Below are 16891 nucleotides of genomic sequence, written 5' to 3' on the forward strand. Positions count from 1 at the left end.
AGCATGCATACAATGGAGAAAAAGCTCCAATTTAGTGCCAGAGTTATTTTCTTTCGTAGTGTGGCTCCATCTAAGTTCCCAGAGATGTCATTGAGAAGATCGCATCACAGAGAAAAAGGGACCTGCTCGCCTTTCTTCCATGCTAGTCAACTACCTGTGCTCCTTGTACCATTAAACTTGCCAATGTGCTTTGCTAGGTGTGAGGAGCAATTTATGCATGGCAAGTTGGTAACCCATCCATGATATTATGCTCTTAAAGCCAATTTCTATCAAAGTGGCCACCTGCGCCATAACAGTATATGTCTGTCATCCTTCTAGTCAATACCACCATTTGCTGATAATATTATAACCTATAAGTTCTATGCCGACATCATCTAAGACAACGCTGTTCATGAAACAGTGACATCTTAAGTTGCTTTGGCCAATGAATTCCCTGCCAAATGTGCCACAATCACCTCTTCTTTATTATTATTTATATATAGCGCACTATTATTCTTCAGCACTTTACAGAAAATAATTATTCATTTACATCAGTCCCTGCCACATCGGAGCTTACGCACACACACATGTATACATTAGGCTTCCATTTTATCGAGAGCCAATTAACCTACCATTATATTTTGGGATTGTGGGAGGAAATGGAGCACCCCTGGGAAGCCCATGCACAAACATGGGGAGAATTTGCAAACACCACATTGCTAGGGCCACGCTGAGTTTAGAACTCAAGACCTCAGTGCCGTAGTGCAGTAAAACTAACCATTATATCAACTTGTGTGGGAGCCATTACTTCCAACTGGCTCCCTGTCCCTCATTTCATCTTTTTGCCCCCGTACCTCTACAAATGTGCTTATGTTACCATTGAATTAATATAATTAGAAGTGTAAAAATAATTGCCAAAAAATTGTTGTATATTAACAGATTTGGCAGCACTTGGCAAAGATATTATAAAAAGAGTAATCCTCTAACCTGACAATACCTGGTGACTGATTCAACAGCTCCTACACCTATAAGTTATTTGTTCAGCTTTTCTAATAATGCATTGATTTGCTGGCAGCTCTCCATGTCTGTCTGGGGCAAATATGCAAGCTAAACATTTTTGAGTGATTACAATTAATACTTTTTTCCTATGCGTAACTCTATGGCATTTTATATAGCGATCAGCACTGATTGATGTAATTTGGGTATGTAAAAAGCTCAGTCAATGTAATACTATAATTAAAACAGTTACACAGTTCATCATGAATAATAGCTGGCTAAGAATACTTTTGCAGACTCGTGGAAAGATGCAAAAACAAAAGTTCATTCCAGTTAGTCGAAGGAGCAATCTTGATAAGCTTAGTGCGAGCCAGTGAGGGCAACAGATTCCCATAGGAAGATCATGGCTGAGACTGGCAGTTTTCTTGCATATAAATTACATGCTGTGTAATTTGTTTTTAGAGGCACTTATGTAGGAAGTAAACCATTAAAATATGTTTAATATATGAAGAGGCTCCTCTTGTGTCATGGTATGGTGGGATGGCTGGGGGAAGCCTCCAATTTAATTAAATCTAAGTTTACTATTTTTATCTTCTGTCATTCTCTCTCTGTTACTATAACAATGTACGATTGGTTGAGATGAGCCAGCAAGATGTACAATAAGGCAATTGTCACAGATATGTACACACAGTGACAAGGACATGATCTCACTAGGAAATAAATGCTATGAGCCTTCCACTTAAATAAAAAATAAACTTCCCTTATAAATAAAATATGCGTTCCCTTTAACGTTGCTGCATATGAAAATCACGTTCTCAAATGCCAATAAAAGCTCTCAATTAACATCGAAGAGGAAAAAGCCAGAATATTCACAGCGAAACTTGAGAAACCTTATTAACGCTCAGAGATGTAACTACGACAGGAGCACGACGTTGTCAAGCCAAAGGTTGTAATATGAATGAAGTAACATTCACGGCTCGTTCTGCAGCAAACTTGTCATAATAATCATATCGAGAGATGCAATACTCCAAGTCATTGTTAAATACCATCCTGCTAGACACGAGTTTATGTTTTTATACACATTTCATGTATTCCCAAATGCTGTGTTGCTGCCAATAATTTATGACTGATCTGCACCCAGGCTGCCCTTCAGCATTTTATTTAATCTCTGCAACAGTGATTTACAGTAGCTCGTCATTAATAATACAAAAATGTACATGTGTGTTAACAAGTTAGGCTGAGCCTTTGACTGAAAAGCAAAAAATTTTGGAAAGTTCTTGCTGGAAGAGATGAACAAAAAAGCACGATAAATCAAAAAAATCATTTGTTTAGTGTTCCCTGGAGCAAATCATATTGTACAAGGTATTTATTTTTGAAACCTATTAAAATCTTTAGGTTATCAGGGACAACCTGAAGACAGATCAAGAAAATAAAAAATGAACTCACTTTTTTTTTTAAATAGATGCAGGCCATCTATACTAGAGCAGGACAATCGTTAAAATATACATTTATTTAAAAGGAATATAAATCGAAGGCTAACACCACCCAAAGCTAAGCATGCAGTTTTAGATGAGAATATATTATGTATAAGAGAATGCATACAGCAGCATTACTCCACCCAGTTATATAGGGATTTGGTGGCTTAATGTATCTAATGCATTCAGCAGGAGACCCTGATTTCCGCTCGATGAGCCTTCTTTGGGTTGTCAAAGCCCCTCCTCAAGCCCTTCCCACTGAGTTGAATGATATATTTTGAGAGGCGGGGCTTAGATGTTCCATAAGACAAAGTTAATTGGGAGCAAGAGGGGGGAAGCTCTTGCTTGCACCATTAGGCCTATTAAGGACCCACTAAATTGAAAATGTATATGGCAGTTATTCCCAACCTTGGTCCTCAAGGCATACTAACAATGCATGTTTAAATGATATCTAGGCTACAGCACAGATAGTTAAATTAAAATACCTGTGGTACATACCAATAAAATCACCTGTGCTCAAGCATCGATATTACTAAAACCTAGACTGCTCATGTGCCCTCAAGAGCAAGGTTGCGAATGCCTGGCGTATGGAACCAGTACTAAAAACCAATAATGTTCCTAATTGGCTAATTGATGGTAACGCAATCACAGGCATCACATTGATTTGGCTTTATGATTACTGGACAGCACGGTGGCCCATTGGTTAGTAATAGTATGAATGTCTCATAGCACTGGAGCCTTGGTCTAGGCCAGGGGTGGCCAAACTGGTCCTCGTTTTCCAGGTTACCTAGCTGGTGCACAGCTGTAGTCATTACTAACGGTCACATTTTAAAACATGCTGCATTCATTCCTACTATAGATCCACAGGTTGCCTGGAAAACATGCACCGTTGGTAGATCTTGAGGACAGGTTTGGCCACCCCTGGTCTAGGCACTCACCAAGGACATATCAGTGTAGAGTATGTTCTCCACATGTTTGTATGGGTTGCTCTTGAGTACTATTAAGAATGCAAATGTACCTACAGTGCAGTAGACTTATTGACACTATTTAATAAATATTAAAGATTACAGTAAACTATACCGGCAATTATTTATTAGCAGAAACAAATTCAAGTATAATTAATAACAATATACAAGTTTGCCAAAATTCTTTATGGGGACTTTATTTAGCGGGAGAAGAAAATCCAACTAAAAGTGGTAACTGCTAAAAATGAACAAAAAACGTAAAGAGAACATTTTTATGTAAATTATTACAATCATTTACTGGAGTATTCAATAATGTATTTAACCTGTTGAGTGCCAAGTGAATTTGTCAAAAAATAGGCGTAAAATTGGCAAGCAAATATTTTTATTCATCATAATGACCTCTCATATTTACCTTATATAGGAAATACAGTACAATCTATTTTTACACAACATTTGTTATTTGAATTTATATAACAAATGTGAGCGACGCCGGCATTTTTAGATGATATTTTAAACATCTCATCACAGAGATGTTGGCACTCAAAGGGGGTTAAGTTCTATTTTACGACTTGTAAGAAGAGAACTCTTGTTTTTCCTTATTCGTGTTTATCAGTCGGGCATTTATGGAAAATATAAAGCTATCGTAGGAACATATTTGTGTTTGCAGAGAATTCTGCATTCGCCGCTCTATTCTCAGCTGGGTGGGGTAACAAATTGATCTCCCAAGGCAATTCAGGTCACAGTTCTAGATAACCTTTATAGGCTCTGCCTGTGAGCTTGCCTGATGTTCATGGATAATGCACTTTGGATATTAATCCTATGATGGCATCTATAACATTGGTTGCTATTTATCGCTAAAGTGTTACATTGGAGATTACACAGAATTATACTGTCACAACTGACATTTCCTCTGATGATGTTTAAACATCTGATAGTCCTTTCCCCCCCGCAGTTCTTCTTTAACATGTATGTGCCAGGGAGATCCAAAACCAAATGTATCTAGTGCGTGTGTTATTATAATGCATGTAACTGAAGATTCCTTGACAAACATTGATCTTAAGCAAACATCATGGTAGTTAACTGTCTGTCCTGCTGACATTCACATGATATGCGAAAAATCAAGTGTGTATCCTACAGTTTTACTTATTCTGTTACTTCTCGTAGAAGTCCTGGTTAATATTCATCATTGCTCATATGCATTTCAAATACAAATATACTGTGCAGATGCTGGAGTGAAATCCAGCAACTGGAACAGGCAACCCCTTAGCCTCTGGGAAAGGCCGGGAGGCTCTGAAAATCGGGTATCCCTCCTAGCCCCCCAGAATTTTAGGCAATCCTCCGGCATGCCCCCACATGACCGCGGCTTCCCCTGCATCTAACTAGCCTGCCGTAAAGTCCTGCAATTCATGGGTGTATGCAGAGGAGGAGGCGCTAAAATGATGCAATTGGCCGCGTACACCGACGAATCAAAGGATTTTTTGCAATAGGGCGGGGCTTGATGATATAGGGTTCCTTCCATGCCCCTCTAATGGAAGCTGAAAGTCTCCCCTCTAGGCATCTCCCGGAGAGGAGACATTAAATGTCGGCAAGTATGAGGGAATGTAGCTGCTATGTGGTCCATAGATGTTAGGGGCCCACCTTCCCTGTCAAAAGTAATGTACCACTATTGGGTGGAACAGAGGGGCCCTTACAAACTTTTGCTATAGGGCCTACAAATATCTAGTTACGCCACTAGCCCTAATAATCTGAAGATGGGATTATTGAACGATTTAAAATAACAAAAAAAAAGCCTTCTCTGGATCTCGATATATTACAGGCAAAACATTAGGCAGCGCAGGAAATAGCTGCAATATCTACTTTGTAAACACTACGTTAAGTGTGGATGAAACCGACAAAGCCAAGTTAAAGATGTGGAAGTTTGAAGTGGGTATAATGAGCTGCAGTGCGAATGCACAGTCTCTCAAACTGTGGTTGCACCCTGGAAAATGCCAACGCAGTCTGAGTGATGGTGCCTAATTTATATATGTACACAAATGCTATAGTTTGTGTACAAAAATACAATGTTTGGGGTCTGTGCATGTGCTGCCATGCCAAAATTAATCTATGCTTGCGTTTTGGATGGGGGGGGTGCTGTTTGTGGAGCAGGGGGCGTAGCAGACAACTGCTGGAAAGAGGGTGGTGGCTGCGCTGCTCTGGGAATAGAGGCTGCTGCTGCTGCAGAAGTGTCCTCTCTCCCCCTGCTGATGCTATCTACAACATGAAAGAAGGCCCAGCAGTCCCCTGGCCACACTGGTCCCCTCCCACAGGCCCGGTTAAAGAATAAAATCCCCCCCCCCTCTCAGTGCCACTGGATATCACTGACAGCCCCCTGTCAGCCGCAGTATGACTGAAATGCTGTGGAATTTGGAGGGTGGAACCACGGAACCGCTGCATTAAATTGTCTTTAAATACAATAATACCATTGAATTAACTTTAACCCTTTGTGTGCCAACGTTTCTGTGCGCAATCCCCCAAATGTCCGATAAGAAGTGCCAGCGCAGCTCACAGCGACTGTTCCTTTTTTTGGATGCAATATTCAACTAAACTTCATTTAATTGACTTGGCCGTATTTGTATTTATTTATACTAAAAAGAACAGTCCCTGTGAGCAGCGCTGGCCTTTTTAGCAGATATTTTGAGGATCGCTACCAACCACGTTGGCACACAAAGGGTTATATATATTATTATACATTTGTATTTAATTTTTGAATTCTGCAAAATAGGTGCAATTGAAGTAACATCAGAATACCATCATATTGGTATAGAAGTATTGAAATTCACATCACTGGAAACATTCTTTAGGCAATATTACTTGTGCATCAGTAAGCTACGAGGGAAAGCAGGCAATTACAGGGTGTGCCATAGTAACACAAATGATTAGCTGTAGGTTGCCAGAGGCTGAAGTGCTGATTGTGTATAAACACAGAGTCAAATTACTTACCAATTGTTCACTTGAAGTATGGTGAGACCAGTGTCTTGTGCCAACTGTTTTTTCTGTTCCTCTGAAGGGTAGGGGTGCTGTAATAGACAAGGGAGATATTTCCAGCCCATGATTAGATCTCCGTTTCTCACAAATAAAAAATGCCAGCATGCAGTCAATTATTAAAAAGCACAAAATGTCGAGGTGTGTCGTCCTTTTATGAGTTGTATACTACATCATCTAATTATTAGGCAGCGCAGACGTACCAATTATAAGAATTAGTGATGTGAAGAAATAGCTATTAAGAATCCCTGCTATTCATTGATATTCAGCTTATCTTCAATTGGCACACAGTAGGAGGAGGAAACAAGCATGTATCGTACCAGCACACAATCAGATAATCCGCTGCCTACACGGGATCCAAATTTAATTTACACCATTTAAAAAATAAGGCAGTTTTTTTTTGCCGTTGCGATCCGATTCTTCCACACTATGTGGCTCATCAACGAAACGCTGGGATCTTGAACAGTCGCCAACTTAAGGTCATTCAGCAGCATATTTTGCCTGACATTAACATAACTGTCTTAGTCTAATCATGAGACAGGCCAAATGCTCTTACTGAAAAGACTTCTTTTAATTAATGTGATGGTTAATTGAGGTATAAGATTTCCTATGAGAACCTAAATGTAGTTTGCGGAGGAAAATTGCATCTCGCTAAATGACTTATTAAAAGATGATAATTAACCATTTTAAGTTGCATCGCTGATAATCTTAGGGATCGCAATGTTTTTGCACATCTGGAGCATACAGAGAATTTACACAAATTGCTTTCAGTATTTCTGAACCTGATCCTTTAATCAGCGCAATTTACAACAGTGTGCCGACTACACCCTTGACGCTGTGCAATGGTCTCTAGTTGCTAGTGATACTGATGTAGAAAACGTCCCAATCTTTTATATTATTATTTACTATGTGATCTGGCTTTAGCGTTCTCACCTATGATGTGGGCTAGAGGGTATGAACCACATGTTTTCTTCTCATAGGGATCATTGATTCCTATTTGAAGTTCAGTTCATAGAGTGGGACAATACGCTCACATAATTATACACGTCTCCAGGTTCCTGCATTGGCCCAACGGCAGTAGAAATCACCCGGAAAATGGTGCTGTACATGCGCAGTAGGGAAGTCACAGGGAACATGGCGCCGGCACTGTGTTCTGCTCCACAGAGGGGATGCACACAGACTCAGCACAGGGGCCGTCTTCTTCTGTTAAAATGGCCCTGATTCCATGCAAGGAATACATCAGTTTCACATTCAAATTGAACGGAATTATTAAAAGAAAAAAATGGTCATATTTACTTATTTAGTAACAGTTTCTTATAGTGCACACATATTCCGCAGCGCTTTACAGAGTATAGTTGATCATTCACATCAGTCACCAGTGGAGCTTACAATCTATATTCCCTATCACATGTACACATACAGACATTCTATGGTTAATTTGTTGGGCGCCAATTAGCCTACCAGTATATATTTGGATTGTGGGAGGAAACCGGAGTACCCGGAGGAAACCCACACAAGTACGGGGAGAATATACAAACTCTGCACCGTTAGAGCCATGGTGGGAATCGAACCCATGACCTCAATGCTGTGAGGCAGTAATGCTAACCATTACACCCTCTGTACTGCCCCATATTCAGAATATCCTCCAGGTGAGAGTAGTGGTGGACATCTGTGTGGGTGTGTTCATGAACTGCATCATGATTCATAATTTAAGGCATTGTGTAGTGGGGTGCAGGGAATGACATGACTCACTGGAAAAGTGGTAAGTGATAAGGACTACTCTCCTGGGAGTGCAGGAGAACTTCTCAATAATCAGAAAAAGTCCAAAAACTTTCAGAGAACTTTCTAATACTAGGAAAATACAACATCCTGGTGCTATGATGCTTGCCGCTTATATTTTTGCAATAATAATATGTCATTAATTCTTAAGGTGAAGTTAATTAGTTGCGATAGTACTGTGGACGGTAAAAAAAAATTGTACTCACAATTTTTTTTTTGTCACCCCTATTCACTTAACATAGTGAAAGGATACACTAGGATAGACAGTATCTATCCATCACAGATCCCTCCCAGCATGCTCCACGTCCACCGCCGTCACTCTGCATATGTGACACCTCAGTTGCCAACCAGGAAGTCAGCTACGCAACACTTCGCAAAGAACAGCTCTTATTGGAAGAGCTATTCTTTGAGTTAATAATGGCATATGTTAGCGCATATGCCCTTATTAATAATGTGGTACCTGGTGATGTATGGCAAGATGCACTGGTGGAGGATACGGCATCCGTACCAATAAGTGTATATGGTGACAGGAAAGATTCCTAAGTGGTTGAAATGACCTTGGTTATAGACATCTGCTGGTGGAAAATTCCAAATGGTAATTAAAATTATTTTTTTTCATCTGGAAAGACATTCTATTCCCTGTCCATCAGCATCCACAGTAAAATGGTGGATTTATTTTGCCTCTGTAGATGTTGAGAAATGATGAAAGCCACTATGCCTATACAGTACTGAATGTCAGCATATAAACCTTGAATAATATTTATTCATTAGCTTTAAGAAAAGGGCATTACTGTACACACACAGGTGTAACAGTTGGCAAAAATAATATAGCCATCCATGATATGAGTATTTATGTGTAAGCCTGCAATAGTGCTAAAAGGAGGCACCTGTGAGAAGAAGACCATTCTGTATTAGAACATGCTGGCTAGTCTAGCTCTTAATTCCATTAGCATTATTTGCTAAGAAGGATTAGACATGCCCTAACATTTCTGCTATGCCTGCCTGTTACACGTCTCACTCTACTCTATGCAGTCCTGTTGTTTTTAAAAGCATTCCACTATTCTTCTGATTGATTGTTCAATGTGGTCTTTAAGAGGTGTAAAGAATATGTCAGCTTCAGTAAATCCAGTCTGATTTGCTTATTTTTACAAAAGGAAAATCACAATCTATATGAAAGTATTAATGGACTTATTTAGGCAGATATTTATCTTGCACATGAGGATTTATCATCATAGATTGTGCATATTTGGTTTAAGGAGCATCTGAGAATGGATAACGTGTGTGGTTAGGAGGGTGTGCACAGGGGTGGATTGGGCCACGGGGAAACCGGACCATTTCCCGGCGTGCCAGTCTAGACCTGGCCGCCTCCCCCCCTCGGCTGGTCCGCCGAAGTTCCCCCTTGCTTGGCCTACGGGCCGCGCTACTACAACGTTTAGCGGCCAGCTATGATGTATTTAAAGCTGCGGGAGTGCTGTACGCTGTGCTGTATGCTTCTGTTGTTCTGGCTGGCTTTGAACACCCAGGTGCTTCTCCTCAGGCCGGTAACCGTCATGAACACCCCCTCCTCCCCAGGTTCCTGCTAGATATACCACCAGCCCCCGGCGGTAAGTGGCATTAACACCCCCTCCCCCTGGGCTCCTGCAAGATACACCACCACCCCGCCGGCTCCTGCTAGGTACACCAGCACCCCCCTCCGCTGCAAGATATAGATATACCAGCAGCACCAAACCTGCAAGATACACCAGCAGCACCCCAACCCACCCCCCACGGTGCTGCAAGATATAGCATGATATACCAGCAACAAGAAGCATCAGCCCCCCCCCCCCCAGGGTGCTGCAAGATTTACCAGCAACCAACAGCATACCCCCCCCCCCGGTTTGCATCAGCCCCCCTGCTGCAAGATATACCAGCAGCACCCCTCCACCGCCCTCTGCAGCTCCGCCGATGCCCCCAGTACCTGCCCCCAACTTTCCCCGATCCCTGCTCATCTCCCACCATGTTGACGGGGATGCACGTGTGTGTGAGATGCTCGTGCGTCCCCGTCAGATCAAGCACCTCTCCACCCGCAATCGCAAGCTAAGCGATTCCCAGCTCTGGCTGAGAGGCGCTCCCTCTGTACATACAAATAAAATAAAATAAAAAAAGGTAATATAACATAAATAACATACATATATTTATATAGTGTATAAAACTACAGGTAAACACTGTCAAAATACTATATTCACATCCAAGCTTTTTCTTTTGCATGTAGTGTGATCCTATGCGAGAAAAACATGGTGATCCTGTGATCTTACGGTAAGTAATTGGAGCAAACTGTGTTGTATGCCATAAAGAAAGCAATAATTGCTAGCTTGCCTCAAGCCATTGAAAATGAGGACTTAATGTCTGTTATGCTATATTCAATTGTTCTGCATTCTTTCCAAGAGACAAGACCAGACAAATTAGATATCAAATTAATTTAGCCATAGAAAAATCAAATATATAACAACAAAAACAAAAAACACCCTTCAACAACTGCAAAAAAAAAAGGACAAAAACTCTATTATACGGAAGAATTTTCCCAAACGACTCTATGGTGTTCTCCAGTCATCTGATCTCTCCTTTCTGCATATTTATTGGCTTACTGTAGCAGAAACTTTCAATTTCATGAAAAATCTATAATTGCCATAATCACATGAAAGCCGTGACTTCATTCAGATAATCCTCCTCAGCCAATGGTCCATAATGACACAGACCTTTTAACTGAAACTTAATATGCTTAAAAATACTTAAAGACTTTCAATAATTTTTCTACTTTTTTTTTTTTTTAAGTAACTTATGGGGCCTGTGTGTTCTTATATGTAAGCTGGGGGTGGTCTGGGGAGAACAGTAAGGCGCAACTGAGATGTTATCTTCAAGCTAGCAGAAGTAAGGCATGACCAGACAAGGAACCACCTAGCCACAGGCTTCCCTGCCAAAAAGAAATTTCAAGTTCACATTCTAATGTCAATTACTGCTGTGGACAGCACAGGAACAGAAAAAAAACTGACTACAAAGATCACAAGTCAAGATTACCATCATATGACAAAACGACCAATTAATCTTCTTTATTATAGTTTATTCACTAGCCGGCAAGTTTAAGAAGAAAAACTCTCTAGTTGTTCTATGTGATTTTATTTACAATTTAACATTGAAAAAAGACGTACAGTTTATTGAATGTAAAAAATGTTTTTTTTTTGTTTTTTTTTTTCTAAAGGTGTATACTGATTTGAATCAAGCAACAATTACTCTCTGTGCTGCATCCAAAAGTCAGGACTTGTATTCCTAATGCTGGGTACACACTATGTGATTCGCGCGACCACCGATATTTATTTATTTTTTAACAGTTTCTTATATAGCGCACACATATTCCGCAGCGCTTTACAGAGAATATTTGAACATCAGTCCCTGCCCCAGTGGAGCTTACAATCTATATTCCCTACCACATGTACACGCACACACAGACATTCTAGAGTTAATTTTGTTGGGAGCCAATTAACATACCAGTATATTTTTGGATTGTGGGAGGAAACCGGAGTACACGGAGGAAACCCACGCAAGTACGGATATAGTAAATACTTCATATCCACAGGAGAATGATATTGCAAATATAAGCTAATGCCAATTCATAAAATCTGTAATTTGGGAGTGAAAAATGCTCAATCTTGGGATTCCTGCGATCCCGGGATTGACCTCCCTAAAAAGCAAATATGCCTGGTGACTTACGTTTAGCGATGTGGGCTAAGCTATCTAGCCTAGGCAGATCCCTCAGCGCACATTGGGGAAGGGTAATAAAGAGAGATAAACATCCAGCCAATCAGCTCCTTACTGACTTTTTTCAAACATGGCAGTTAGCAGGTGATTGGCTGGATGTTTATCTCTCTTTATCACCGTTTCATTTACCTCTTGATGCACATGCAGTTGAGCTATCTAGGTTGTGTCTGCATGTTCTGAGCCGGTGACGCGTAGGACCGCACATCGCCATCGCTATGGGTTGCACACATAGAGCGATCTGGGTTTACTTTCTAAGCGTTCTAGACAGATCGCTTAGAAAACAGCCCAAAATTGTGTGTGTATGCCCTCAAAGATTATGGCCCGGATTTATGGGGCCTACACACTGGAGATTTTGCTGAGCAATCTGCGCAATGTAGATTGCTTAGCAAGATCGCTCAGCACACATTGCTGCACAGCGAAGTGCCAGCAATGTTTGCTGAGCGATCTGTCGGGGCCAGTGTTCTCCAGTGATAGATTTATCCAGCATGCTGGTTCTTAATCGCTGAGCTATGGCCCCTACACACAGTGATGTAGGGGCATTTTCTAAGCGATTTAGTCAGAACGCTTAGAAAATGCCCTGAAATCGCCCCGCATGTAGGCCCCATTACTTGTGATACCAGGCAAGTAGACAACTACAACATTTCGCAAAGCAATTGAACTAAACCCATTGATAAAACCACTTTAAGTGTCTAAGGAAATCTGTCTATCCTCTGCAAACAGAGCTGAGATCTTTGCCTGGTTTTCTCCATTAGCCTTGTACCATTATCTCTTAAAAGCTTAATTATTTGCAAACAATTGATCAAGATGGGAATATGAGAAAGGATTTTCTGGGACCAAGGGAGAACTACAATGCATTAAGAGAGCAAACAAAATTACATTTAGTTCTCACAAAAGAAATTAATGATTGGGACAGTGTATAAGGGAGAGCAGTAGTTGTAATGATTCGCCTGGAGTGCTCTCCATTTGATCTGTGCTAACACCTAACCAATGAGTGAAAGACATAAAACAGAGATTATTATAAGAAAGCTGACCCTCTTTTCCCAGAATCATTGCCCACACATGCCTTGCACGGAGTTGACTGAGTCACTGGTTTCATGTCAGGCCCTAGACTGAATTCACTGTAAAGACAATTTTTTACATTCTGTTAACAGTAGTAATAATAATAATAATAAGAATCATTATTAAAAATATAATCATCATAAAACAATAATAATAATAATTATTATTATTATTGACTAGTTTTTTGTATAGAAGTGATGTAACAGTGGAATTATCAAGCTCGTCTGCACAGTTATAAATAGCCCTTTCTTTAAACAGAAGGTACACAGCACGGAACCACACATTTTTTCTGGCTCAATGGAAACCTGCCCTTAGAACCTTACAATCTAATTTTAGTGCTAGAGAAGCAACGACTTGTCCAAGATAGCAAGGGGAGACTAGCTGATTTCTATAAATCACTAGCTCAAAACAAGTATATATGTATGAGATGTGCTTATGCAAATTACATAGAGGTTTAATGACATTATGAACGAGTGTGGGCTGCACTGCCAAGGCACTATACTGTACATCCCAAACTCATGTTACAAGGTTTTGTCATCAGTATGATATAACGTATTTTCAAAATATTTTTTACTCGTATGTTTATATCTGAACTAAAGGAAAATAAGCATTAATACCAATTCATCACAAGACTACAGTAAATGGTCAAATATGCAAATGTTATGTCAAAGAGGTATAGTCAAGAATACAGTAACATAGCTCCAATTGGCTACAATCTAATGCACTTTGCAAATGGAAACAACAATGATAAAAAAAAAAATAACTGGGTAACAACAGAGAGTCATAAGGGGCCTACACACTGGGAGATGCTGCGCATTCTGATCGATGCTAGATCACTCAGAACGCTCAGCGCACAACGCTGTGTTAGCGCCGTGTGCTGAACAATCTGTCAGGGCCAGTGTTCTCCGGGGAGGGACACTAGCCCCGACAGGCGATACAGTGTGGGTGCAATTGGATAGAAAAGTTTATGTAGGTTATGTGGATGGTCCCAAAAGTTGACAAGCTGCCCGAAGAGGTGAGTTTTTCAGGGTCTGGAGATGAGAGGAGTGTTGTATTGTACCTGGCAGGGTATTCCACATAGTGGGTTCAGCCCAAAGAAAGTCCTGCAATTGTGAACGGGAACGACTATTGAGTGTGAACAATATAAAATTTGGAAGCCAACATAATGATTGCTACATAGGTGTCCATACACTGCTGCGATGTCTCACGTTGGTGTATATCCATCCAATTCCCCTTAAATCGCCCAGGAAAGATCACATGCGACCCCATTCCCAACCGCCGAGATAAGAGCGAATGCGGAGATCTTATGTGCAGCACATGTGATCTCTGGATCCAAACCAATGCACAGCAGTCTAATCCGTTATAATTACTTTATAACTTATTCATTTCCCAATTGCTCATCATAAAGAGAACACAGCAATTTTACAATTTCAACATAGAATTTCCCCACCAAAAACTTTTTACCTATTGGGTCCATTATATTATTTATTTATTTATAAACAGGTAAGCAGAGCCGATAAGAAAACAACGCAACAATCCCATCCAATGGAATCCAAAACATTACAATAGCAGAATTACGCATCGCACACCGCTAACAACTTTGAGGAGTAGTCAGCAGTGGGGGTAACAGAAGACGGAGCAGATTTTTCCCATAATTCACTATTAAATTTGTTATTGTAGAAATGAAGGTAATAAAGTTAATCCACTGAGTAATACATTTTAATATGTTGGTGGATTTGCTTCAATAAAGATCTACTGTGTTGTCTCTAATTGTGTCTCTTAATCTTTGTAAAGGTGACTGCTTCATAACCTCTATCAATGGGCTGCATGCTGATGAAAATGTTCCCTAGGGTGCGTACTCTGGGTGATAAGTGCAGTTTGCATGTATATGAAATAGAGGAAAGGGGGGGTAATCAGCATTCAGCATATGAGCTCAGCTTATCTTGTTGTGCGCAACATACAAGACATAAATCTGTTCTTTTAAACTTAAAAATATAACTTCCCTGCTACCCTATTAAATATTAATTATTCATTAAATCTGCAGTGGTTTTAAAAAAAAAAAGAGTTTCTAAACACAATTCTGAGTTTCCTTTCCTAAGCGGAGACAATAGTCCAAGTAATGACACTAGGAAAGAAAGCGAGGCCACAGTAGAGGCAGATGGAAAATCTCCAGCCTTTATATCTTAATGATCCGCCTTTTCCAAATGTTCTCCTTTCATCAGAATTTCCACCATTGGCAGCCTGTGCGGATGCCAGGACAGCGATACAGGAATTATCTTATCTGCTCTAGTAACCACGTATCAACAAAAATATTCTCTTCCTCATCGACATGCCCTAGGACTGTGTTTCATAATGTACAAAGGAAATTTGAAAGTAATCATCTTACACAGAGCATGCCATGGAGATAGCTGTCGTCCAAACACGACTTGTCTCGGACCTCATCCTCGGTAATTAATCTGGCATAAATGTGTCTCGCTGGTTATAGATACAGGAAGCTGCATATTTCAGAAAACTTTAAGATTTGGCCAAGCAGACGTGAAATAAGGTGGATTTAGTGAGTCTACCTCAGGCTGGATAAAGAGTGAGATGGGAGAATGCTTTGATATTTCATAAGTAATGCGTTCTCTGTCCATGTGGAATCTCTGTCCATGTCCATATTAAATTATGTAAATTCAAAACTGATGCACAATGGTTATATTGGTACCTAAGATGGCACAAGTGCAGTGTGGTCCTAGATCTTCACCAAGCTTTAAATAGCTAAGGACCAAGATGGAGGGGACATGTTCTATAAAACACAGTCAGAGGTTAGTATTAGGCTGAGTGAAAGCCTTACCATCAAATTATGGAGAAGACACTCATTATGGGAGACAAGCAGAATGAGAATTGGTTTTGTTGAGCAGGCTATGTCATACTTGCATACCTTACGGATGCTTCCTCAGAGCATCCTGGCCAGCACAATAGCGGAGCCTGGATCCAGAATAACGGAGGTCAACTATACAATGCCCACATTACTGGCACTGTAAGGCAGGGGACAGGACTATAATGATTGAATGTGAAACTCGCCGTCGCCTCACCCACTTATTAGAATAACAGGAACCTCCCTTACTTAAATATTTCTGAGATTACAATACTGTGGTGTTACAGGCAGCTGAGGTTTGTATTACTATAGATAAAACATCAAACATTAGTACACCTGTTCTGCTCTATAGCGCGGCCATTCTAGTTTTTTTTTTTTATTTTGTCGGCTGAAGAACCCTAGATTGTTATGTCTTTTGAATGGGTGTGGAGCTGTCGGGAAGGAAGGAAAGTTGTGGAGAGTGAGCGAGGGTTTCCTTGATAACAGTCCTGCAATGGCTGACGTAATGTGACTCTTGTGTGATATCTCTTAAAAGTGTAATTTGTAATGAATGGCTGGAAGGGAGGAAACGAAATCCCTGGAAATGGACAATTATATACAGGAAAAAAAAACTTTCTTGTATCTAGTTCGAATGTTTAATCAGCACAAGGAGCAACAAATAGAAACATCTATTTGTGCAGAAATGTAAAAATATTGGAGGGTGAGGTTGTCCTACATTGACACTAGCAGTAGACAATGGTTATGTTTCCGGTGCCTGAGTGACTTCTCATGGCCTAGTTTCTCAGGTATAATTCAGAGTTACCATTTAGGAGATCCAACTGGAAATTCCAGAGTGATATAAGTTCTGACCATCAAACTTTTTATACTGTTGGTCAAATCTGGTTCAATGTCAATCTATGCACCCTGGTAGGCTGGTGGCCCATGCGGATGCAGTCATCAGCCATACTGATTTTCCAACTGGTCGTTGA

At 40.4% G+C, this 16891-nt stretch overlaps 1 protein-coding gene across 2 annotated transcripts in view; it reads right to left on the reverse strand.

Moving 5' to 3' along the window:
* Positions 1-16891, reverse strand: part of MEIS1 (Meis homeobox 1) — a 135101-nt gene that overhangs the window by 27495 nt on the left and 90715 nt on the right. For both annotated transcript variants that reach the window (XM_083175751.1, XM_083175752.1), the window contains exon 9: positions 6395-6471. In XM_083175751.1, coding sequence (XP_083031877.1) covers positions 6395-6471 — 77 coding nt within the window. The remainder of the gene's footprint in view (positions 1-6394; positions 6472-16891) is intronic.

The sequence above is a fragment of the Crinia signifera genome, chromosome 3 (assembly GCF_055691185.1).
Source record: "Crinia signifera chromosome 3, ASM5569118v1, whole genome shotgun sequence".
Lineage (NCBI taxonomy): Eukaryota > Metazoa > Chordata > Amphibia > Anura > Myobatrachidae > Crinia > Crinia signifera.